At 43.6% G+C, this 25,309-nt stretch overlaps 1 protein-coding gene and 1 long non-coding RNA gene across 2 annotated transcripts in view; one reads left to right on the top strand and one right to left on the bottom strand.

The window, feature by feature from the left end:
• The window catches only part of LOC136668763 (uncharacterized), a 242,456-nt gene that overhangs the window by 176,027 nt on the left and 41,120 nt on the right, over positions 1-25,309 (bottom strand). The window lies entirely within an intron of this gene.
• Positions 4,027-25,309, top strand: part of si:dkeyp-23e4.3 (rho GTPase-activating protein 7) — a 70,588-nt gene continuing 49,305 nt past the window's right edge. The window contains exon 1 of the mRNA XM_066646456.1: positions 4,027-4,141. Coding sequence (XP_066502553.1) covers positions 4,027-4,141 — 115 coding nt within the window. The remainder of the gene's footprint in view (positions 4,142-25,309) is intronic.

The raw sequence follows: 25,309 nt of genomic DNA, 5'->3' as shown, positions 1-25,309 counted from the left end.
TTCAGAACATCATGACATCTGATTTCATCGTTTTACTGTGTTTGATGTTCTGTGGTTGAGCCTCAGAACATAGGTTTTGTCCTCAGGACCATCTTCATTCTTCACTTTCAGTCTTTGAAGGGCATTAGATAAATTATACACACACTGAACGATGAATGGATGAGGTGCAGCTACCTTGTATCTACACTCATTGTCCATTTTACCAGCTCCACTGACCACACAGGAGCTCACTTTCCCCCTGTTTCTCAGCGCTCAGGACCCCCACAGAGCAGGTGTGATGTGGTGGTGGATCATTCTCAGCGCTGCAGTGACACTGACGTGGTGGTGGTGTGTTAGTGTGTGTTGTGCTGGTGTAGAGTGGATCAGACACAGCAGTGCTGCTGGAGTTTTTAAACCCCTCAGTGTCTGGACCGAGAACAGTCCACCGACCAAAAACATCCCGCCGACAGCGTCCTGTGTCACTGATGAAGGACTAGAGGACGGGCGACACACACTGTGCAGCGACAGATGAGCTACTGTCTCTGACTCTACATCTACAAGGTGGACCAACGAGGGAGGAGTGTCTCACAGAGTGGACAGAGAGTGGACACAAGGTTTAAAAACTCCAGCAGCACTGCTGTGTCTGATCCACTCTACACCAGCACCACACACACTAACACACACTAGTGGAGCTGATAAAATGGACAATGAGTGTAAATACAAAGTTGGTGTTCCTAAAACAAGTGACCGCTGTGTGTAATATAATTATTATCTTGTTAAATAACTACTGTGAGTGTCTAGATTAGTACAACTTTCAATTAAAAGTAAAGTAGCTAAAGTAAGTCACAGGAGAGAGAGAGAGAGAGAGAGAGAGAGAGGGAGAGAGAGAGAGAGAGAGAGAGAGAGAGAGAGAATGACAGTGTCTGCGTTCATGTTTTATTCCACCTTTCTCACATAAATGGAAAGAGGCCTCAGGAGAGAGGGCTATTATCAGCTAAATTAATTCTTGCCAGTAAGAGATACACCACTGATGAGGACGTTGATAAACGGGTGGACCTTTAGGGAAGCGCAGCTCTGTGAGACATATTGTTACGGAAGGTTTGCTCACATACACAAACACACACTCCCAAGCTGTGTGTGTACGTGCTGGACGCGCCATTTGTTTCTATTGCTTTGGCTGTGTGTTCTGATAAACCCATCTCTCCTCTTCATCGTGCGTCCCCAGATGTGCAGTTCGCACAATAAAACGGGCTGTTTCAATTACCCACACCTTTTCTATCTATGTTGCATAAGTCATGCAGGATCCCAGCATGCTCGCCGGCCTGTCGGGAACCGTGATTGCTTCCGTTCGAATCGAGTGGCGGCTGAGAACAGCATGTGGCCTTTAATTGAATTTGCGTAAAACGGCAAGGCAGGCTAAAATTGGTATGCACTGCCGATCCCATCCATTTTTAATGAAGTCATAGATAACCATTAGATACCAGCCCCCCGTGGTGCCCTCTGCTGCAGGTTTTGCGTGTAAGCCAAACAGATGTATTTGACGGTTGAGTACATCTTTATTAGAGCATACGCGTGAAAGTCAGGTTTTTCACAATTATCGCCCATATACAGGGCTCCGGACTCCCTCGGTCAGTTCACGCGCTCGGGATAGTCCTCTCGTTCCGTAGAGCTCAGGCCAATAACACCTTATTGACTGAATAATTCCCATGGCACGTTATTTATAAAGTACCACCTCTCGGAAAGCCACAAAATTCACGTTAGCGCAAAAGAAAGTTACCCCACCTCAGCCGTGCCACGCCGCACAACCGAGCAGCTTCTGTTATCATTCCTCACAGTGTGGGCTCACGGTGAACAGAAAGGCTGCAATAAAGTCCCTAATGCGAAACAGATGCCCGTAACGCTCTAATTTACTGGCGTGCCGCGGCTCCCGCAGCGTCTTTATAAATGTAGACGTTCACCCAACAGGTTTCATAAATCCCAAAGCGTCCACCCTATTGGAGGAAACGGATGGACAGATACCGGTTTGGAAACGATCTTCAAACAGCTTTTCACGTATATTCTGGTACGTCGGGGCCACGGATTTGCCATCCAGCAAACGGAGACCAGTCAACCCTCCACCAAATAATTAGTGTGGTTTAACAAGTACGAGGAACCAATAATATTGTGTTTTTTTCCTCTGTAAGTGTGGCCGTGGGTTCCAGCGTTGGTCCTGGTGCACCCTAGGGGAAAAAAATATTTCTACAGCACTCTGCAGACGTCGTAGGCCCCTAAGATAGTGATATATATTTAAACTAATGCCTCCTCAGTGAGTGTGGGGCTGGTGTAAAGTTATAATCACAGTAAACACAGACTAATAATGATATTAAACACATCAGAAACATAAGACAATGTTTCTCTATAAAGCAGTGGGTGAGAGTGAGTTTGAAGAACAGTGTTTTGTTCAGATTCTCCTTGATTTACATGAATTTGTTAAATCCACAGCACACATTATTTAAAATCATTATTGATTCACCACTAAAACTAGGCACTGGATGATCACCTCAAATAATACACACTCCACGAGGAGAGAGTTAAACACGTTCACACACAGAGGATCACACTGGAGGAATGTGATTGGGTTTATTCTGATGAGGGGGTGTTGTTTGTTGTTTGTTTTTTAGTGAATAAACACTTACAGCTTTTTAAATCTCATAACCTCTGGTGCAGTGCTGTACATACTGTACATTGTCCAGCTCAGGGTCGCAGTGAGTCCGGAGCCTACCCTCAAGCAGAACTACAGAAGTTTTAAACACAGAATTATGGAGAAAAAAAAAAGAATAAAAGTTTCTGTGCGAAGCGAATCTTTCTGCCAGATCATTACATTTGATGATGATTCTTCAAATCAGTAAACAGCAAATGATCTGTCAGACACATGAACCACGACTCTCATTAAGGGAGAACGAGAAGAGTAAGTCTGAGTGCTTTTAGAACTGAGAAACACAGAGGGTTTGGCGCTCGAAAATAATCTTCAGTTCAAACCGAGCTCATCCCTCACCGTCTGTGGTGGGTTTAAGAGTAGGACACTAACATTTGGCCAGCAGTGTGCCATCGGTGACACGATCTGTGCGTCACTGTCGCTGGCATCCGGCAGCTCGGCGCTTCATCTTAAGAAGAGGCTGGGTTGTTTATTAATTATTATTTTAATGGCAGAAGGAAGCGAGACTAAGCAGAGAGCCCCAAATACACTGCGATAACATCTCGACTGGTGCCAGGTCCCAACACGCGAGAGGAACACGTTGATTAAGAAACACTGGGATTTTAGAGGCAATAGATGAAAAACACATGACTTTAGACACTTCTTCTGAAGCTGTGGCTCAATATGAGCACCGCATTGATAGCTTTCCTGCTGAAGGAACTTGTTTAGCATCTCTTGCAGTGCGACTGATCTTTGTACTAAAAACGCAGAAACATCGCCGAGGAGAAAAACTTCTGCTTTTGCTTTGAAACAGGAAGAGACTCGGTTAAAAAAAACAAAACAGAAGGGACAGCAACTCTGACTGTTTCCACAACCCACGGCCAAAGCTGGATCTCTCAAGCTCAATATTTATCTCAGCTGCCTCTAGAGAATCAAGCGTGTGTGTGTGTGTGTCTTAATTGCTGTTGTCCAGATGCAGGAGTGTCTCTGGCTCTGAGGCAAAAAGGGGTTTAACGCACAAACTTAGGGTTATTTCCTTTTTTGGGTGACTTTGACCCCTAGCTTGTGGGAAAAGTTTCCTTTTCTCCCCCCCTCACACTGTCCAGCCCTCTCTCTCTCTCTCTCTCTCTCTCTCTCTCTCTCTCTCTGACACACACACACACATTTAGAACAGAGCGTGTCTGCAAAAATTACATGCAGACTTTTTTGCATCAAGGGGGTGAAACTGGGAAGCGAAAACTCTCCTCCTCTCGCCACGCTCCGCTGCCTGGACTTTGCAAACTGGACCTGCAGGACTTCCCTGGACTCTGTGGATGCAGTGAATGAAGAGAGACAACGACGGTGTTGAAGGGCTTTGGGAAGAGCATGTGGATATGGCTCACACAGTGAAAACTCCACTGCGGAGGTCCTTCAGCGAGCATGTGAAAGATTCCACCAATAAGGCTTGGGATTTATTCTGGAGAAGCGCGAGAGAGAAACGTCTATCAGGTACAGCTGCTGTTGACACCTGCCGCTCCTCGGCTTCCAAACGGTGTTGCTTTGAAAGCTTTCTTCTTCTCTGTGCAGACTAACGTCAGTTCTAAAGTGGAGTGCCAGGACATAATGTTTATCAGAGGTTGAGGAGCGTAGTGGAAGCTTGTGTTCGCTGCCAGAACTTGAACTACTATCAGATCAGTCGTGTTAAATGTGACTTTTCTCCCTGCGATTGCTGTTTGTGTAAAATACTGTAGCGATTATTAAAGCCGTCTTATCCATGTTTCAAAACCCCCAGCTATGACCTAAGACCTGGAGCTAATCTGCAAAACACACACACAGAGATTCCCTCACCTATAGGTGGCTTTAGTGAGGAGATATAAGACGTCAAACATGAGTTCACAGTCTCAGTAAAGTGACACACAAACGTAACCAGACAGGGCTAATTGCTCGGATGTACCACATAAACCGAACCTCAAAGGACTCCAAGGGACCTCAGGAAGTGGCCTCAGGTCAATGAGTGCTTCTCAGAGGACGCAGTTTCCTCCTGTATCTCTTCCTACTCGCTTATCCTCCTCTCTCGCTCTCTAGGGATCTCAGCATACTCACGTAGGGTGGAGCCTAGGCTCGTCATTCATCACAGGCCTGTCTTAATATTTACGCCGGGACCTAAGCTGTCATAACCTGGCCCAAATATGGCTGTGCGCTCCCAAGCTCACGCGGCACGTCCAGCGTAGAACCACAACTTTAAAGCATCCGACGAGGGTTTATTTAACCCTTTAAACTCGGAGGATTCAGCAGTGGGGGCCCACACAAACCCTCACACCTCTTCTAGAGCATTCGAGTCGGACCATTTCTATTAAATAATACAAACATATAGACACATAATAGACACATATTCAGTGTCTCAAGCATCCAAAACTAAGAAACCCCCAAATCCATCTGTATCCGGTCTCGTCAAAATAAAAGTCCTGTACAAACAAACCAAAGAGCAGTCTAACGCGCAAACAACAACGAACCACAGCGAGGCCACAGTTCATCTGTTCAGCTTCATTCCTCGAATTAGACCCCCTCCTCGAAGCTCTGGTTAACCCGTACAAACACCGTACCCGAAGTGGCCGAGTGTATGTAAGTGTTTATGAGGGAGGCTATCGAGTGACGCTGCAGCGCACCCTGGAAACTGGGATTTTAAACCACTGTCCCCCCAAATATTTGAATATTCGGCGAATATTAAGCTCCAAGGCCCTGAAATGGTATCTGGGTCAGCCCTAATTCTTAGGAGTCATTTACTGCCTTAAGAACAATAAGCGAATAACATGCCTGACAGTGTAAGAGCAACAAAAGCAGCCTTTCCTTCAGCGCAATTAAACCAGGAACGATGGCTATGACGCAGTTGCCACAGCACTTCTCATCAAACAACAGCCAGCATAAACAGAACGTGGTGCTGGAAAAAATATTGTCAGCCTGGCAGCGTCTGGGGTAAACATCAGGCCGAGGGAGAGAGCCGGGGATGGAGAGGGCGGGGGGGGGTGTATCAGACTGGGCTTAAGTGTGACACTGTGGGTTTTTCTGGTATTTGCCCAAAGTGTAGGAAAACATAGGGAAAACAGCCTCCATCACGCTCCCTACTTTGTACCTGACTACACTGAGCAGATCATGGCTGATTGCTGAATTTTCTCAACCACATCATCTCAGGCATTACCTCATCTCACCAGAGCCACGTGTTTCTGTGTGTGGCTGTCAGTACAGTGTGTGTGTGTGTGTGTGTGTGTGTGTGTGTGTATAAATCGCAAGCTTACTGAGAGGAGAGGAGGGGGTCTGAGTTCTATTATGATGCAGAACAGGCCCCTGAGCTGGGGGCAGATTACTGGGAGAAAGCCTTCCCAGATGTTGCAATCTCAAAAAAAAGGAGAAGTGGAAGGAGAAGAAAAAGGAAAAGGAAAAGATACACACACACACACACAGCTGGGGAAAAAAAAGGGAGGGGGAGGGAACGGGGTCAGATTTCACATTTTTCTTGGCTACAACAACAGCAAAGAGAATATCTGAAAAAGCTATGATCTATTTACGAAGAGGGTGTCTTTTCCCCTCTTCCTCTGGCCATGAATATTTCAGAATCTCGCTTTCCAGAGCATTTTTAACAGGAAATGTTTGATTTCAATACTTTACATCTGGGAAATTCATCTCTTGCTAAAGCCATGACTTTGGAAGCGCAGCCGTGAGAGTTGGTGGAGGCTGTCAATGAAGGGGATCAGGCCTATCTACTGTTCTGGTTTGCTTTTTTTCTCTCCCAAGAATGAACCCGGAGTGAGAATGGAATATTAACAGCCAACTTGATACCAGAGCAGCCCTGTGGCTCACGCCCGCTGAGATAAACTTACATAAGGCATTCTCTGCTGGAGCCTAGAACTGCTCTCTCTGCAGAATAAATCCTTCTGTTGAAACGTGGAAGCATGTGGCTAACATCTGACAAGCCGTAGCTAAGGGTCAAATGACCAGCAACGGCATCCTTGTCTTTTATTACACAACTGTGATATCGAGCCCTGCGTCTTTTCCCTTTACGCTGAGATAGAGCTCTGACCTAGCGGTGTTCCGGGCCACGTTCGTGACAAGGTCTGTCTGTCAGAATTCAAAAACCCGGGCCTATACGAACCTCCGGGTTATTCAGTATTAGCACCGCGCCGGAGCGCATGTGGAAGTCTGTGGAATGACTGTGCTCCATCACCATCCAACATCATCCATTCTACAGGCTTGAATTCTGCCTGCTGCGCTCTCTTTTTTTTTGCTTGTTTTTGTACTCGTCGGTGTAATTGGCTCAGCTGGAACGCAACTGTTGCACCCAAGTCATTTATCCAACGCGACTGTTTAAAAAATATAAATAAATAACTTGATACGACGAGGCATACGAGATGCCAGACAGCACACTTTAGGAATAACGTACAGGTCACGTGTTTTAAAGATCAGAATACAAAGCTATATTCACATTTCCAGGCTGAAGTCACTCAAATCTGATTATTTTTGCTTTAAATGTTACTCAGACGCTGTGTGGATGTGTGAAATCTAATTTAACAAAGTCACTTTCTTATGTGTTTATAGATCTGATACACGACAGGAATGTGAACGGCCAGATTTGCCTTTCACTGTAGCCAAGGGGAGGCTCGAGCTGCTTCCTAATTAGCACAATATTCCCAACATTGCACACTTCATCGATTATAAAACCTACTACCAATAGATAGGGCACTAGTTCAACTGAAAGAGATTAAACTTATACCAAATTATAAACCGTTTTGTAATCCGACATAAGTTACTGAATGGTTGCAGAGACGTATGCTTTATGACCTACAGTGTGCACTACGTAGGGTGGATGAAGACCTTTAGGATTCAGCTGATCTCTTGGTGTCATTCTAATCATGTACAGTTGACTAGCTGTTTGCTGTCCTCTGGAGCAAAATGTGATGCATGAGCTGCTAACGAGTCTGTACTTCCTGTTTTACTCCGGTTTGTACATCCTGAATCTCACAAATATTATGTTTCTGTTGTTGGTCCTGAAGGCAATGGTCAAAAAACATGTGTGTGTGCCATTCCCAACTGTTCAGGACACTTACATTTATGAACATGAACCGTCAAGAATTGGAATAGCCAATGAGTGCTAGGATTTACCTTGTAATGTGGCTTGTGTAAAAGGAGCTATTAGGTTTATCCTGTGTCTAGGCATAGCACGGATTCGACGGCAGTGGTTTAAAAAATAAATAAATAAATAAATAACATCAGGGTTAGATTTTGGGTTGAAGTTAAGCTCAAGAGAAGAAATGGGAATGTATTTGAATGCAAGTCAAAGACAAACAGAGCTTCTACTAAGCATCTTCACTAGACCATCAAAAGCAAGCACAGCCAAATCAACATTCAAGACACTAAGCGATTAGCGGACGCTAAACCAAAACTCAAACGATTGATTATGGCAGTTGCTGGTGCGCTGTAAACAATGCAAATAGCTTATTAGGACAACAGATTTACACATGGCCCACTGTATAAAGAGTGTGCAAAGGTCAGGGAGGCATGAGAAAGGTTTTCATGCCCTCATAATCGTATATTATCAGGGTTCTCATTGCCAGCCAAGGCCCATTAAACCAGTCGCGGGGCATATTTACTGCCAGATCTCCCACTACTGTCCCGTGTGACTAGGCAGGCTCGCCACGCTGATTGGACAGCAGATGGGTTGCCATTTGTGATTGTCCACCTCTTTTGTGATGACAGCCATGTGGGCGTAGGGTACGAAGTTTGTGCCAGTTCTAACATCATGAGGGATATCTGAATTTAGAAAATTAGCAGAGTGAGCCCTCTGATCTCTTCTGCAATAACGACTGTTGTGAATAAAAATGGTCCTTTGGCCATGTAATGTGGCGTAGTGAATTTTAAATAACTTCCTCATAAATGACCAACTTCTCAAAGAAGCTAAGACATCAGACTGACAAGTGTTTTACAGTAACAGCCAGACTAACGTTGGACAATATAATGATAATACTGTAAAACATGGTCGATAACTCAAAACGAGGGCTGTATCTCAAAAATGATGAAAGGTGTGGTTTGTCAAATGTCTGTTTGGTTAGTACTTATCAAATTCATGTGCATTCATATGCATTTAAGAGAGCCACAGTGAGGGGGCACTGTGGGAGCTCACTGCCTGGTGATGTCACACACTTAAACTTCTAAAACCGTGAAAAAGCAGAAGCCCAGTAGCCCACCACATCTGAGCGTTTCTCTGTGTTCGAGTGATATCCAGTTGAAACAAAGTTGAAAACAAAAACCAAAAATAACGCTAAAAAACCTTTCGGTTGAATTTGTGCTGACAGATACGAGACTTTATCCTCTAAATGTGTGTGATTTGAGCCTCAGTTCGCTGGAACACGATCTGTGCTGTGGTGTTTAGCCTGTTAGCTCACTTATCTAAACCGATACCGACCTTCTTTTGCTTTTTCTCTCAGTCCAGATCCAGTCATTGGACTTGGCTCCTTCATCACCCATCATAGGTTGATATCTATGCAGTGAGCAGTAAAAGCAACGCTGGCACAATCAGCTTTTTTAATAGCAGTCATGTTTAATGGTAGCTGGCTACTACATGTTTAAGCTAACTAAGCTGTATTAAGCAAAGTCATGAGGTCTGAGACAGCAGCAACATTTGCAGTTGAGTTTCAAGGCTGTTGCATGAGGCTACACATTGTGCAACGACAGTAAAATTTAGTTGAGGCCAAAATTGCAAGAAGGTTTCGTCATGAAAAGTAGTCATCGCTGCTGTAATCAATGCTTCATTCCCAATCTAGCGTGCTGCACTACGGAAACCAAGATCTGTGTCACTGACCGCAATTTACTGACTGCACAGTAGATGGAGGTTTACTGGACATGAGTTTGTGAGCTGTTTTTTGCTCCATCCATAATGGCATGCATTAGGGGACTGAGGACCTGCACTTCAACAACTGACAACAAGGGTTTTACTCTTTGTTAGTATTTCTTTTTTAAAGAACATTCAAGTTCTTTGATCTTCATGGCTGCTTAGAGACGCCCTCCTGCTGTGCTCATGTACAGCTTAGAAATGTAAGGCACAATAAGCCCACAGGCTAATAGCTAATAAGTAACATGACCCTTGTAAGAGTCCAGCAAATGATCCCCCTGCTTATGAGGTCCTTTACTTGATGTCCCCCATTTCCCTCCTCTTAAATCATTTCCAACTATGGCTCCTCCTTCACACCGCCTCATTCCGGGCCTTGTCTAAAATGATTACGCTCCGTTATTGGCTTAGCAGAGTCCTGCCCCAGAAGGAAGGTTCCGGTTCCTTCATCACCTTTCATTATGCATGAAATCGGCTGCTGTCTCTGCCCGGCACTGCCACAGCAGCTGTCAGTCCTCCCTGCAAGTTATTAAATCAATTTCTTAATCAGCAGGTTTTCAGGGACAAAACAAACCTCTCTGTCTCTCTCTGCCACACTCCAGCGCATATGTAAATGGAGGACCCAGAAGACTCGGGCTCACGCGCCAAGCCAAACAATTGTAAAGCTTCCTCTTTTATCTCTGTGGCAGATGAGTCAATGGAGATTTGTATTTGCAGTCGAGAGCATTGTATAAAGATTTCACAAGCTGAGAGGGTCCTGTTGATGTGCATTTCCAAACAAGTGATTCATGATGGTGGCTTAAAAAGTGAAGTGTTCCTACAGTGGAAAATAATAAACTACTCTCTATACATTCCACTCATTTGTTGACTTTCCTGTGATGGCAAAGCTTTATATAATTACATCCTACTCACTTTTAAATAGAATTTAAATTCACTATTTTAGCTTTAACTCCTCCTCCAAACTCAACATGCTACTTGAGAATGCAATTAGCAGACTGGCTAACAAGTCTTAGCTGATGGTTACGGTCTCTATGGGTATTATCTTTGTAAGTTGTGGATTTAGAAGAAGGACTCAAATGTTTACTGTGTTTTATAAAGCTGCCCAAAGAAAACATGTGTCTCCACTTCATCACTTCAACAGTTTCTGTTCTTGCGTGAAAATATTACGATTTTCCACTTATTAAAACGCACCAAACTTACTTAGAATTAAATCTTTTTATATCGATTTCCAACTTCTTCCAAGTTAAAAAGGGTTTACCTCTTTATAAATGTAGAATTTTGGAGATACACTGCGCTGTTTTTCTTTGGAAAGCAATGCTATGACATTAATTTGAATTATTTTTTTTTTATTATTTTATTCAAGACTCACCAGCCACTTCATCTTTTTAGCAAGCTTAGAGGTGAACACCCGTTGATTTATGTTTGCTAACAGATGCCTGCACTAGCTAATGTCGTGTCACAGCTGCTCACGCCTATGGACACATTTGCACATTGGAATATGGGAGAAAACCATTGCATCCAGAGAAAACCCACGCAGACACAGGGAGAACACACCACACTCCTCACAGACAGTCACCCGGAGGAAACCCACGCAGACACAGGGAGAACACACCACACTCCTCACAGACAGTCACCCGGAGGAAACCCACGCAGACACAGGGAGAACACACCACACTCCTCACAGACAGTCACCCGGAGGAAACCCACGCAGACACAAGGAGAACACTCCACACTCCTCACAGACAGTCACCCGGAGGAAACCCACGCAGACACAGGGAGAACACTCCACACTCCTCACAGACAGTCACCCGGAGGAAACCCACGCAGACACAGGAAGAACACACCACACTCCTCACAGACAGCATGGGGTTTGAAATCTCAACCCCAGGACCCTGGAGCTGCATGAGAGCATCTGCGCCACCATGCTGCCTGGATGGGTGTATAACAAAAACTAAAGATGCTGTTTCATGCTCTGATTCAGCTGCAAGTTAATCTAATAATTAAAACAAAGACAGCAGGTAATTGGACACGACTAATAGTTGCCACACAGCTCCAGGGACCTGGACTCAGGTCACTGTCTGTGGAGTTTGGTGTGTTTTCATTATGTCTAAGTGAGTTTGCTCCATGTGCTGCAGTTGGTCACAGTCTGAACACACAAGCAGGTAGATGGACTGTGCAAATGTGACTGACCTATAGTGTGCTGCGCTGTGATGGACCAGCACACCATCCAGGGTGTGTTCCTGCCTTGCCCCCACTGATTCCAGTTAGACCTACTGTGACCTGAACAGGATAAAGCAGTTGCACATAAATGAATGAATGAATGAATAATAGCTTTAGCTTAAACAGCCAGAAAACCTAATGATTTTCATTGACAACCCTGTTTTTTATTAATTATATATGGTGTAACAAATCTGGCCAAAACCCTTGTTACTCGCCAACAGCACTGCCATTTTAAAAGTACCCCCCCTGACCTTGTCTCTGTGTGTGAGAGTCAGAAAACATGGTGAAACGGAAGGAGAATTTCTCTTCTAGAAGGCAATGTGACTATGAAATCATTCATCTGCACGTCTTCCGGTCAATTAAAAGCAAAGCCAGCGAGCGTGAACGTGTCTGGCTTTTGAAGACTTTAAACTGATGAATTTCTAGGAAAGTGAAATCCATCTTAAAATCCATCTCTTTCAAGAAGTACTTTCTCTTATTCATTCAGTGCCTGAAGTTTGCAAGGCGTCTAAATCCTGCACAGGTTTGCATCATCATCATCGAAAAAAAAAGGAGTAGTAAGGGATTGTACATTTGCTGTTGCGTCCAGAAAATAAGCAGGTAGAGTGTGTAGAGTATTTTTTTGCTTTCTTCCCCATTGCAATCTGTATAACGTCTCACATGGAGCTGCTTGGCAAGCGGGTCTGCTACTGAAGGGCCATCCTAAGTGGCTTACACTCGAGCATGGAGAGCAGCTGTCTGAGAAAAATGGTGGCTTTTTATCCATCTCCAGCTTGTTTCTAAGCAAAGGTAGAACTGGAAAATGCCGATCCTCACACCACGAACAAAATTAGCTGATGTAATCAGTGAATATCGTTTTAAAATGTGCCAATTAAATATGCAAAATATTACATTAAAGAAATCTTTCATGAGCATCCAGGGATCTTCACCTTCGCCAGCACAGGACGGGGGTTAGGAGAGAAGCAAACGGTTTCAGTACATCTTCATTATCATTTCCCCAGTGGAATCCATCTCAGCCAGTGGCTTACAGTGATGCCCTACAGGGGAGTGGACCTCCTTCTGGCTTGTGCTTACTTACTGCATACAAGCAGTACCACAGTGACTCCTCCACACCATTACATCAGACTCACACACTGAAAAAAAAAGCCCCCTGGGGGAAAGTGTTTCGAATGGTTTTCTCAGATGTGACATTTCTCCCAGTAGATGATATCCACAGAATGTTATTGAGTCCCGTGACATTGACTCACATAGTGCTTCCTCGAGTGAGGCTGGCTCTGTGACCAATGCATCTGCACCACGTGGAAATGTGCTTGAAGCTGATAAAGCGGAGCTTCAGTATCCGTTCTATCGGGGCTGCGAGCTCGAACTGAAGCAGAACTTCAGACTACTAGAGGATCTCAATCTCCATCCTTCAGAACAGTGGTCCACGCTGCTCCTGGAGCCAGGTCATAAATAATGCATGTAACTTCAGATTTCCCGCAAAAGGCAGCGACTGGATCAGCTGCACCGTGAAGCTGGGATTGGGCTACTTTTGGGCCCTTAAAGTATCTTTTAAGGAATGATTCTTTACCGTGTGAGAGCTTTCATAGACCTTCACATTATACACATTTATTTATTTTTTTACACAGAGCTCTGTGCCTTTTCTAACAACCATCAAATGTTTTTTAAAAAGTGTACATCACAGCATTTTCAGGCCAATTATTTTTGGAAGCATATGCTGTACAGAAATAAAGGACACAGTGTGTAGCCAACTCTTCGTCTAGAGCTAGAAAAGTCGAATAATAAAAAAACGAACTAAACAAAAGCATGTTTACAGTATCTGGTCTGTTGTAGTTTTCTTTCAAAAAGCTAAAGAAAAAATAATATCCTGAAGCTACTATCCTAAAACCACCACTTTAAAAACCAACGACCTGATACAGCTTTCACTGGAAACCCAAACTGTATCCTTGGGCTGCATGTGATGTCACTGTGTGGAGTAACCTCCATATTGAGTATGTACTCATTATTCATTCGTTCGTTCATTGTCTGTAACCCTTGTTCCAGAATCACTCAGTGCAAAGCGAAAACATACCCTGGAGGGGGCGCCAGTCCCTCACAGGGCGACAAACACACTCACATTCACTCACACCTACGGACACGTTTGAGTCGTCAATCCACCTACCAACGTGATTGATGCTAATTCAAGAGGGAAACATGAACCTTATAGCTGGCTAAAATGATTTCCAACATACCATGCTCTTTGTGAGTGCAGAATATGTTACGTTATGACCTACACTGTGCCCTACGTAGGGTGTAGGGCGATAACATGGAATTCAGCTTTGGCTTTGGTGCGCCATGGCAACATCGCTTACTGATCATCTCTCATTTTCAGACAAGGAGGACTACTTCATTTAACTTTAAGCCAAAAGTCACAGATACAATTTAGGCAGACAGTCACGATAAAATATTACCCTCCAAGAATCCACTCGCTGAGGGTCACGCCAAAAAAATTATCACACGACTGCAACCAATGGATACACAGCAGTTTTGATTAAATATCTATTTATCTGGAGTTTCTCTAACTCTGAAGACTTCTTGGTCTGAAAACTGAATGTGGTAATTCGCAGTTGAGATCATGCAAAGGTCAGTTAGACATATTTAAAATCCTTATTGACATTACGGGTTGGATCAGCTATCGTCATTGTGAAATGATGAAAAAATATTATATATAAATTAACTGATGTCAGTTATTCACTGCAAAAACAAGGCATTAATTATTAATTTTCTTTTATTTCCGTACTTAAATGTATATAGCACATTCATGATCGCAGGAACTCATGTAATGCCACTTGATGACTTAACATTTGGCTTTAAATTAACCAGGTTTATGGAATATTACAAACATTCATTCATTCATTCATTATCTGTAACCCTTATCCAATTCAGGGTCGCGGTGGGTCCAGAGCCTACCTGGAATCATTGGGCGCAAGGAGGGGGCGCCAGTCCTTCACAGGGCAACACTCACACCTACCTCACTTTTTGAGTCACCAATCCACCTACCAACGTGTGTTTTTGGACCATGGGAGGAAACCGGAGAACCCGAAGAAAACCCACGCAGACACAGAGAGAACTCACCACACTCCTCACAGACAGTCACCCGGAGGAAACCCACGCAAACACAGAGAGAACTCACCACACTCCTCACAGACAGTCACCCGGAGGAAACCCACGCAAACACAGAGAGAACACACCACACTCCTCACAGACAGTCACCCGGAGGAAATATATAAGCCCTTGTCATAATATTGCTAGTATTGAGATTAACAAATCCAATGATTTTTCTTCAGAGCAGAGGTTACAAAATAAACCCAGTATCAACAGAGACAGTTTTGACCTTAATAAATGATGTCTGTCCTCAGTAGGCGTTCAGTGCTTGGACGCTCTCCATCTGAGAACCTATAGCTTCCTTTCAATCTCTCTCAAGTTTCAAGCTCGACGAGCTCTCTGTCACCTGGCATCATGGCAAAATGTGTTACAGACGCTGTGGGTGTTTCGAAGAAACCTGATTCTATTTTAGAGCTTGATTCCTGTGAAATAGGCTCATATTTGATTATTTTTATTAGTGCAAAGGTTACTATTCCATTAACATTGAGCAACTGTTCCAAATGCTTCTGAAATTGTGGAATTTATATATTCCACAATGTTCTCACCATTTTCTTTAGATGTATTTATCCATGAGCACCGCACAATCCACCAAAACACTGAACTTGATGTGAAAGGTCATTAAAAATCACAGCTGAACATTAAGAGAAAGGACAAGCCAAAGTACATTAAAGCAACCTTCTTGGATCTCCACTCACGGTCCGTTTCCTCTGCACCACTGACCCTACAGCACATTGTTGTTCTACAATAACAGGCTGTGGTCCATCTTTTGCCTTCATACTCTGGAAGACCACATCCACACTGTTCTTAAATGAGTAGGACCTCCACAGGACCACAGCAGAGCAAGTATAATTGGGGTGGTGGAGGCATGTTAGTGTGTGTTGTGATGGTATGAGTGAGACTGACACGGTGGTGCTGCCAATTTTAAAAAACAGAGGAAAAAAAAAAAAAAAAAAAAAAAGTGCACCACTCTCACTTCTCAATAACGTACTCGTGGCTAATGTTGGATTAACACAATCACTCTACACCAACCACAGTGAGCCATTTATTAGGCTCAGTTTAGTAAGATTTCTAGGTTCAGAGTTTGCGATCGAACCCTTGATTTGAATCACTAGGGCGCAAGCTGATGAGCAGTGTGTTTTTGGAGTTTATGAATATGTAAATCGTAATGAATATCTGAAATGTACTGCGCAATCCAGGGAGGGTTATAATACAACAGCTGGTCCATTAAACCCTACTCTCTCTGCGTGCTGCAACAATGTCCAGAGATGGTCATGCTACAATGGACTGCATTTGTTCTTCAAGGTAGTCTATAGGCAATGTGTAGCTATAGAAAACAATAGCCATTCTCATCAATTTTTGTACGTCCATTTTGTACGTAAGTGTGGGACACGAAATTGAGGAAAATTGAAATGAAATTGCTCACCTGCATCACTTAGGTATTCTCACCTCCAAACACTAACAAACTAGCCCAATTTACGCTCTGTTAAACGCTACTGCTTTTGTTCCCAACACAAAGGGACAGTGTTCTGCATGCCTGCTCCTTATTTTCGCTATTCTCTCCTCCACCCAGGTGCAGTGGTACTCCTCCACTTTTCCCTCACTCTTGTTTCTGCATTCCCCCACTCACTTTACAACTCCCCTGCCCAGTCCCCCGATTTATTACTGCCATCTTTCCTTATCGCAAGGAATCGGCCTCCCATCTCCCAGTGCCGTGCCGGTCTGCTTATCCGTGCCATCATGCCTCTCTCCATCTCTGTCTCTCTCTCTCTCGCCTGCCCTATCTCTCCCTCTTGCTCCATTGATCCTGTGCTTCCACCTCTCCCCACACTCATCCTTCTATATCTCACTCCTCTCTCTCTTTCTCTCTCTCCTTCATGGAGTGCCACCATCCCCTACCTCCGGCAATGAGGGAGCTTGTGGGCCCGGTTACTGACGAATTCAGGCAGCACAGAAAGCACTCCCGTTTCATGGTCTTCCGAAGTTGGGATAGTGCTGGATTAGCAGGTGGGGGGGGGGAACTGAAAAAGGGCAAAAAAAAAACAGCTGACTGGGAAGCAATAACGTGGAGAAAAGCTGGCAGAGCATAAATCTGTCCAGAGAGAGAGGAGGAGAGTAAGCCGCAGGTAAACGAGAAGGAAAAAGGTCACTTTGCACATCTGATCCAATTTGTAGCGTGGGCGGTCTGAGCAGAGTGTCTGTGTAAACATGAAGCTGCCGGGGCGGAGAGGAGGTGGTAGCAGATGCTATCATATCCGGGTAGACGGGCTTAGACTGAGACATGGAAAGCGATATTGATCCACCTTTATGTCAGTGACTCTTCATCCCAGTCCAAGTCAAAGGTTTTGTTTTTCTCTGCTCTAAATACGTCGGGGATCAGGTGTGTTGATCCAACTTCTTATATGATCACTTGTAACACAGAACACAGAGGATTGGGACTGGAAGGTTGTGGGTTCCATTCCCACGACCAGCAAGAAAACTGGGGGCAGTGAGACTAAAGGAAAAGCACTGTCCTCCTTCCTCAATCCATGGCTCAGTTGCCCCAACAGCTGGGGATGGCGGCCCACTGCTCTGGGTGTGTGTGCCCATGGCCTCTAGGGCACTAGTGTCTGTGTTCACTGCCATAGACGGGTTAAGTGCAGAATACATCATTTATTGCATGTGGTACACTGACAAAAAGTTGCACATTAACACATTTAGAAAACCCAGTAAACTGAAGGAACGAATTTTAATGTAATATTAGAAATGGTTATAAAGGTCTTTTAAAAGTCCAGAGTTCTGCAGCACAGAGCATGTGTGTGTGTGTGTGTGTGTGTTGGACACAGAGTTCTAGTATCAGTTCTGCTCGTTCACATGTCTGATGACTTGTGCATAAACGCTGTTCGGGAGAATAGTGGCTCTTGATTTCACGCTCTTGTACCACACTCCTGTCTCCCGGATGGTAGAAGTGTGAAAAGGCTGTGAAAAGGCAGAGAATAAGCCCTGGTGAAAGACCAGAGAACCAGCATCCCTTTTGAGCAGGTTATTTTCACCTTCTGAAGCCATTAAAGCGCATGAGTGTGTGTGTGTGTGTGTGTGTGTGTGCTCTTGTATCAGTGACAGTCGCTCACATGTCTGATGGCTTGTACATAAAAGTGGTTCCTGAGAATAGTGGCTCTGGATTTCACGCTCCTGTCTCCCTCACAGCAGGAGTGTGAAAAGTCTGTGTTGGGGGTGGGCTTTGTCCTTGATGTCCTTGTTTTGTGTTTTTCTGATGACCTGGGTGTGGTAAATGTCCTCCAGCGTGAGGAAGGCCATTCTTGAGATGGTTCTGGGAGTCTTAACAACCCCCTGGTCCAGTGAAGAGCAATTCCTAAAGCAGACTTTGATGCCATGGCTGATAACGCTCTTGATAACACCTTTGTAGATGCTGCTACAGTGATGTTACATCTTTAGCCTTCTCAGGAAGAATGATTGTTGCTGTGACACCTTCATTAAAAGTATAGTGTGGCCAAGGGAGATTTTCTCTGATGAGAATGCAGAAACTTGAAGGTTTTCACTCTCTCTACCTCTGCCCCACATATTTTCAGCGCTGCGTGCTACTCCCTCCTGCTTGGATCAACAAACATATTCCTAGTTGATTTTTTTTCTGATAAAAAGAAAAGATTGAGGTCTTTGTAGCAAGTCGGCAGATCTGCCAAATCCCTGTTCTACTACGTCCATTGATCAGTCCCATCACTGTAGTGTCATCAGCATATTTGACAATCTCATAACATTCCTGAATAAACTGCAATTAAAATGGTTCTAATAAGGCAATTAACTTTCAGTTGTTAGCTTAAACATGCCACAACAACGCTGGGCACTGACTTGATCAATATGATGTGAAGATTGGCCAACGTAATCTCTTAACTGCTGCCCTTTCTGTTAAAATACCAGCTGTTCCTCTCATTTACAAAGTAGCCCTTTTTGGCCTCTTGCTGCCACCCCTTTGGAGAGTGCAAAAGTTTGCATCCTACAAGAACATAAATAAGTGTGTTACCCTTAAGGCCATGGAAACACAGGGAGCCAAACCACATTGTGGTCAGCACAGCTGGAATGGCTTCCATTTACAAACTGTAGTGACCTGATAGAGATGCCCAAGTCTAGCAGCCATCAGCCATTGTCCTGCAACTCTGATGGAAGCCATGCCTCTTTCAGAGCGCTAATGGAGTTTCTCAGCATGAAACCTCATGAAGTGAAATAATGGAGCTGGAGGTAGAGATATTCATGGCAGAGAATAAGCCCAGGTGAAAGACTGAAAAATCGGAGCCTCTGGGAACGGGCATCCCATTAGAGCAGGTTATTTTCACCTTCTGAAATCATAAAAGTGCAAATTTTAGTGCATAATGCAATATCTACAAATGACACACGTACAGAAATCTGATGCTGGAGAGGGTCAGTTTCACCCACACAAGATTAGAATGGAATGAAAGTTATGAAACCAAGGCCGCAGAGCTATCAAACGGGAAGGCAAAACTATAAAGGACGCAGCACAAAGCAAAACTCATAGCATCATAGGTAGACATAAATATGCAGTGCTTTATCATGCAGTAATTTAGCGTGATTGGCCACTCATAGGAAAAGTGCACCTACCTGTGCAGGCCCCAGCATCTGAAGCGTTCGGCTTGTTTGGTATCACAATGACAGATGAGGTTTCTGCAGGACCATGTTAACCCTAATGGAAACCATGATCACAACCAAGCTTGCTCTTCCCATCCTCCAGTCCATAAAAAATCCTCTAACCTTGAAACTTCAGTCGGCTCTGCTTAGTTCTCGAATCTATCATGCCACAGCAGCGGCACTCTCCTGTGCCAAAGCATGACTGCAGGCCTGAATAACAGATGCATGGCCTGATAATGTTTTATAACTCATTCACTCATTCAAGACCTTCTGTGTTTTTTTGTTTTGTTTTTCCTCTTTCTGAACTACTTCTGCTCCTGGTTTGGAAACAAAAGGATTGTCTAACAGTTCAAAGTCTGCACAGGCCATAAAACGCCTGTATTACCATCATAACTGAATCTGGAATTGTACAAACATCAGAGAAACTGATTGTCCTCCTATCCCTGAATGCATTTCTTCTTAAAAATGAGGAACACTGTGGATGGCTTGTTTCCCTTGGTAAATGTCCCTCCCTGGCACAAGAAAGTAATGCCACGTAATGGAAAAAAACAGAATCCAATGAGCTCCTATTAATCAAGTTAAATGACTAAGGCAAGGAGACTAGACCAAATTACCTTGCCCTGTAATGCATCCAAATTTCTGTCTGGCACAGGCCAGGTCTGCCACGCTTCAGATGCTTATCGACTGAGCCTCCAAATTTTGTGGGTGGGGTTAATGTTTCATCTTCATGAGAACACAGTTGTCCCTGACCAGTCAGACTTACCCATCAATCCTCCAGAGTAAATCAGACAATGAATACTGCAGTCAATTAGTGAATGAACATGCTATACGTTCAATCATGATGGCCTGAGGAAGGAGCCCAAATGTTAATGAAATGGACTCCAAATTCAGGTAATCCACAACAAAAACCTGAGGAAACTTCTAGGAGATTCTTCCCAAAGCTACCGCGATCCCAATCAGTCTGAACCGAGCCTCAGAGGCCACATAAAATGCATCAGCATCCGTGCCATTTGTTTAGTCTCTCTGACCGCAGGGAGAGCAGTTTATTTACCTGCTACAAAAGGACATCTCCTGTGCCCTTGCAAGTGCTGTGACAAATAAGGAAGAGGCGCACCAAGCACGACACACAAAAGCACTTACGTCTACGTCTCGGGCCCAAGAAAGCAGATGAAACCATTCAGTGGCTATGAATCACTGCAAGTTCTGCAGTTTATGACTATGGCTCATCTCAGCCAAGTTGTTAATGGTGTCAAGTATGGATAAGCAGTAGATGTACTGAAGACATTTAAGAGCAAGACAATTCCAAAAACAGTGTCATTTTTCAAAGAGATAACTACAGGGCTTTGGGAGGGTGTTATTACTGAGCAAGAAAGATTAGACTCATCATTAGAAAGAGCACAGAGCATTCGATTTGACATCAGGAACAATTTGAGTCTACTTCTTTATACAATCCGGGCTTGAAAAAGCAAAAATATGAACCCTAAGCAAGTCAGGCAGCTAAAACAATGGTTCATCTCCCCCAGCTAACAAGCCATTCTCGAAAATCAAAGATTAATTCAACAGGTGAAGATCAGAAATAGCGTTTCAACTAGAGATTGTCTAAACTGCCCCAGCTGAATGTTTACAAAGCTCAGCAGACTCATGGGTAAAAAAGGTGCCAGTTCTGTGTTTCGTTTAATGTCTGTCTACGCCACTATTGGTTGAAACATGCTTCTTCAGCACAGCTTGTTTTGCCTTTCTGTGTTACTCTATTAATTTTCCTGATAAAACTCCACAATTCTGGAGCTGTTTCTCCCTTCCAGGAAAGTGTGTGACTGGATTTCTGAAATAACGTTGTGTGATTAAATGGATTCTGCTGAGCTCAAGCACTCTGAGCCTAACCATTTCGAGAATTAAAGTCTCAGCAAGTAGAATTTTCCTGTCAGGCACATATCCTTACCTCACTACTACACATGGCAACTACATGGCTTGTTGCATCAGAAGTCTTTTGTGGGATATAGATGGCAACTTTCCCAGATTAGGGCTGGATTCAGACCTGGAGTAGGCCGGTTTGTGTGCGCCACAACTGCTACCGATAAATTTAATGTGAGTAGTCATTAGTACAAGACACTTCTGATTAGTATATATCGTTTTATTTACTAGTATATATCAATGCACGAGTTACCTGCTTTTTGGTGGTCTTGACCATTGAAGAATAGGGTGAAAGGGGGTTTAAAATCATACAGAAGGTATGTGTGTTCCTAATCTAGTGATTGTTCAGTGTAGCGCTAACATGCAGTGCACGCAACTGTGCATTAACAACTGTAATTTCTCATACACCTGATACACACCAGCCACTTTCTGAAAAAATACTTTACACAAAGGAACATGCCAGTCTTGGAATAATCTGTTCTAATACAAATTGCACATTTCTCAATAGGTTTTGAGGCCACTGTACAATCAAACAAATTTCTGTTCAGCTCATGGCCTAATGGCTGCCGTCACTGTGTGTGCACACTGAAAGTGATAAAATCGCTCAGCGTTGCCCATGCAGCAGGTAATATGTCGTTGATGGGCATGTCCCGCAATGCGCAGGGATGTGGTGCTAGACTGAACTACATTACCAAGTAAATCATGTTTTTAAGGTAAACAGCAACCAGCGTTAGAGCATACCCAGTAAACAAGGACCGTCCCTGGACGTTCAAAATAGGTCTAAAAGTAGTCTGTCCGTCAAGGAAATATTTTAAACGTCAATGGACGTCCAAAATCCATCTTAATAAGTTAGTCAAGTGGTGACCAATCGATAACGTCAGTGGACGTCCAAAACACGTCTAATAGTCGTCTTTTCAATGTCTGTGTTTGGACATCTTTTCAACTTTTATTTTCAACCTTAAGAGAACGTCGATTAGACGGCAGTCATTACGTTATTTCAACGTTGAATCAACGGCTAAATGTTTACTGGGTAGGCTTTATTTATTCACAAAAGGATCATAACCCTGACATGACCTTATTTTATAGGAAGTCCCCCTCCCTGAAATTACAAACCTACAGCTATTATTTTTGGCTAACTCAAACGTCAACTGTAACTTTGAAGTGTCACAGTGTCGCTTTTGTCACTTTCGGTGTGCACAGTGAGGTACAATGCAAACGACCGTAAGAAATAGATTGTTTATATCATCCTGATCAGGGTCACTGTGAGACTGGAGGCCAGGAATTATAGGGAAGTTTAATATGAACGTTTATTCAAATGTCTTAGTACCTTCTCATGCACTGATTGTTCCACTGAATTTACCAATAAGGCCACTTTACCCAGTAGATAGGCTCAGTATGTTCCAGTAACACTTTCAGCTGAGGAAGTGATGGCACAGTTTTGAGTGCCTACCGACAGAGTTCTAAGCAGAAAGCCTGCTTCTCAAACAAAAGTTGTAATCATTAAAATCTAACATGAACATGTTTAACAGATGTCATTTTAGAACTCCAAGACATCTCATTCAAAGGGTGTATTATCTTATGCATTTCAAATCAACTCCGTGGTGTGAAAATGGATTCTAACAAATGAATCCCGACACCGACTCCCTCATTTAAATGGATTCTGACAACTACACTTTTATGAAATGGATTCCGACAGGGAGACTCCAGTCTGAAGTCGGGCTGGATTATCACAACAATGGACAGAAGTGTTTAAAAAAAAGGGCCTCGTTATTATTATTCTGCAGTGCACCACTGGTGTTACAAAAGAGAGAGAATAGAACTTTTAAATGGAGAATATCCTCTTTGTGCAACAGACAAAAACAATCAAGCTGATTAAACTTGAGTGTTACTTCTTTGTTTTCTTACACAGCTTAACGTGTTCGCCGAAGGGTTTGGTGTTTGTTTACGGACAGTTTGGAAGTCCATTGCCTCAGATTTTGGTCATAGAGAGCTTTCCAGATCTATTAACCTATACTTCATGTTCTGTCAGCGTATGTAGATCAGCTGATAAGAACATCATAAGACTACAAGAGAGCAGCATGAATCACAGACTGGACAGCGCTTCCGACACATCTCCTCTTCAGCTGATGAATGGGCCTCTCTTCCAGCTGTGACATTTTTGGCAGGCGCAGCTAGGCCAGTCGCTTCAGGTCCCTTTGGTCACTTGGCAGTATTTTGCTTACTTGTCTGCTGTTTACGTACGTGGCAAGCTCTTTAATGTCATGATCTTTAACAGGTAATGATTTTCAATAAGAAAGGATGGCATGACATTTTCATCAAAGCCAGCCTCATCCAATGCATTAAGAGACAGGTGATGAGTATTGGCCCAGTGTTCCACTCCAACCCCAATCCCCCACACTCCTCGTCCACTCTCATCGCAAACTCTAGCTTCACCACACACTGCCTCTGCAAATGCTAACGCTAAACCCGTGCATTTTTGTTTGTTTGTGTGTTCGGAGACTGCCATCTTCATGGCCTTAGTCTCACTGCTTTACCACACGCACTGCTTCAGATAACATCTAATCCCAGCTCGCCTCCTAGTTCACTTAAGGCTTAAGGCTGCGTCAAATCGGTGCAGAGTCTACGCTGTTGTGAGCCATTATATCTGTGCATTGGTATGTGGTCAGTGTCGCTCTGCAATTACAGCCAGAAAAGTAACAAATACAACTCTAGCATGCTTCTCCTGCTTGGTTCCCCATTCCTCGTAGCTTGTTTTTGTTTTGGAAGACTCAAGTTCTTCCACCTATTCATCGATTGATTGTAAAGAGTCCCGGGTGTCTAAACAGGTGCTATATAAGGGTAACACTCAATCAATTTTGTGAATTTGCTGCCATTTGCTTTGTATTTAGGCAAAAAAGTGTTAATAATTCCAGAATTCATTCACTAGGGTGTGGTGTATGGTACGTGGCTACATGGTACCTACGATGTACGTGTGGGCTAGATTTAACTTTAGCTTCACAACATGATTGCTAGCAAATGAATGGAGACAATGGTCTGAGAGCACAGTCTACGCAACTTGACTGTTCATGCCTTTTCTCTCATATTTCAGTGTATTTAAGTTTATAAAGGGCAATCAGTGTTAATCATCGAGATTCATGACTTTACCCCTTTTGTTGCCCTGATGACTATTTCAGACCTAAATTAATACCATCTGACATTTTCAACGATAACATTGAGCATCATAAATTAATACTCCCTTTAAAATGGTAAAACCAGGTTATAAAATATGTGAAAGTAAGGAAAACTGACCAAAATGTCAAACAGCAAACCCTAATTCTATCACTCCTCTACGCTCTCTTAGCAGCACTGCTTTGCTACATAAAAATCAGCTTCAGTAGTGGCTAAATCTGAGTCCTTAAGAGCAATCTATGCTCCTACATCCACTCTGTGCCATGCACCCTACACCGTAGCCTCTCCGGAAATGTAACTACACGACCTGGCGACACAGACACCAATGTTTCATGTCGAGAGATGTCCTCAAACATTGATTTGGATGTCACGGAATTTATGATGTGGTTGAAAATCTCGAAGGACAAGCCTCCAAAAAAATAGCTTGCTACGACAAGACGGGACACAGGCAGGAAAGGTGTCAGCGTTGTAATTTCATTTCTTTCCAGGCTGGCGCTGCACGTAAACCAGAGTTTAGGAGTTGTAATTGCACACAATGCAGACGCACCAATGCACAACATCGTACAATGTAGCGTAGAAGCATACGTTGGCATTTAGCTTCAGTACTTTGCCTCAAAGCCTATAGCAGTGGCTAAGGCTAACTGCCACCTGAGCCTCACTGTTTTACCACATACTGCTTCAGTGGTTAATTCTAATTCACCTCTTAGAACACTTAACCTCAC

This window comes from Hoplias malabaricus, chromosome 15 (genome assembly GCF_029633855.1).
Source record: "Hoplias malabaricus isolate fHopMal1 chromosome 15, fHopMal1.hap1, whole genome shotgun sequence".
Classification (NCBI taxonomy): Eukaryota; Metazoa; Chordata; class Actinopteri; order Characiformes; family Erythrinidae; genus Hoplias; species Hoplias malabaricus.
The sequence above is the reverse complement of the archived record's forward strand: the minus strand, read 5'-3'. Positions and strand labels throughout refer to the sequence as shown.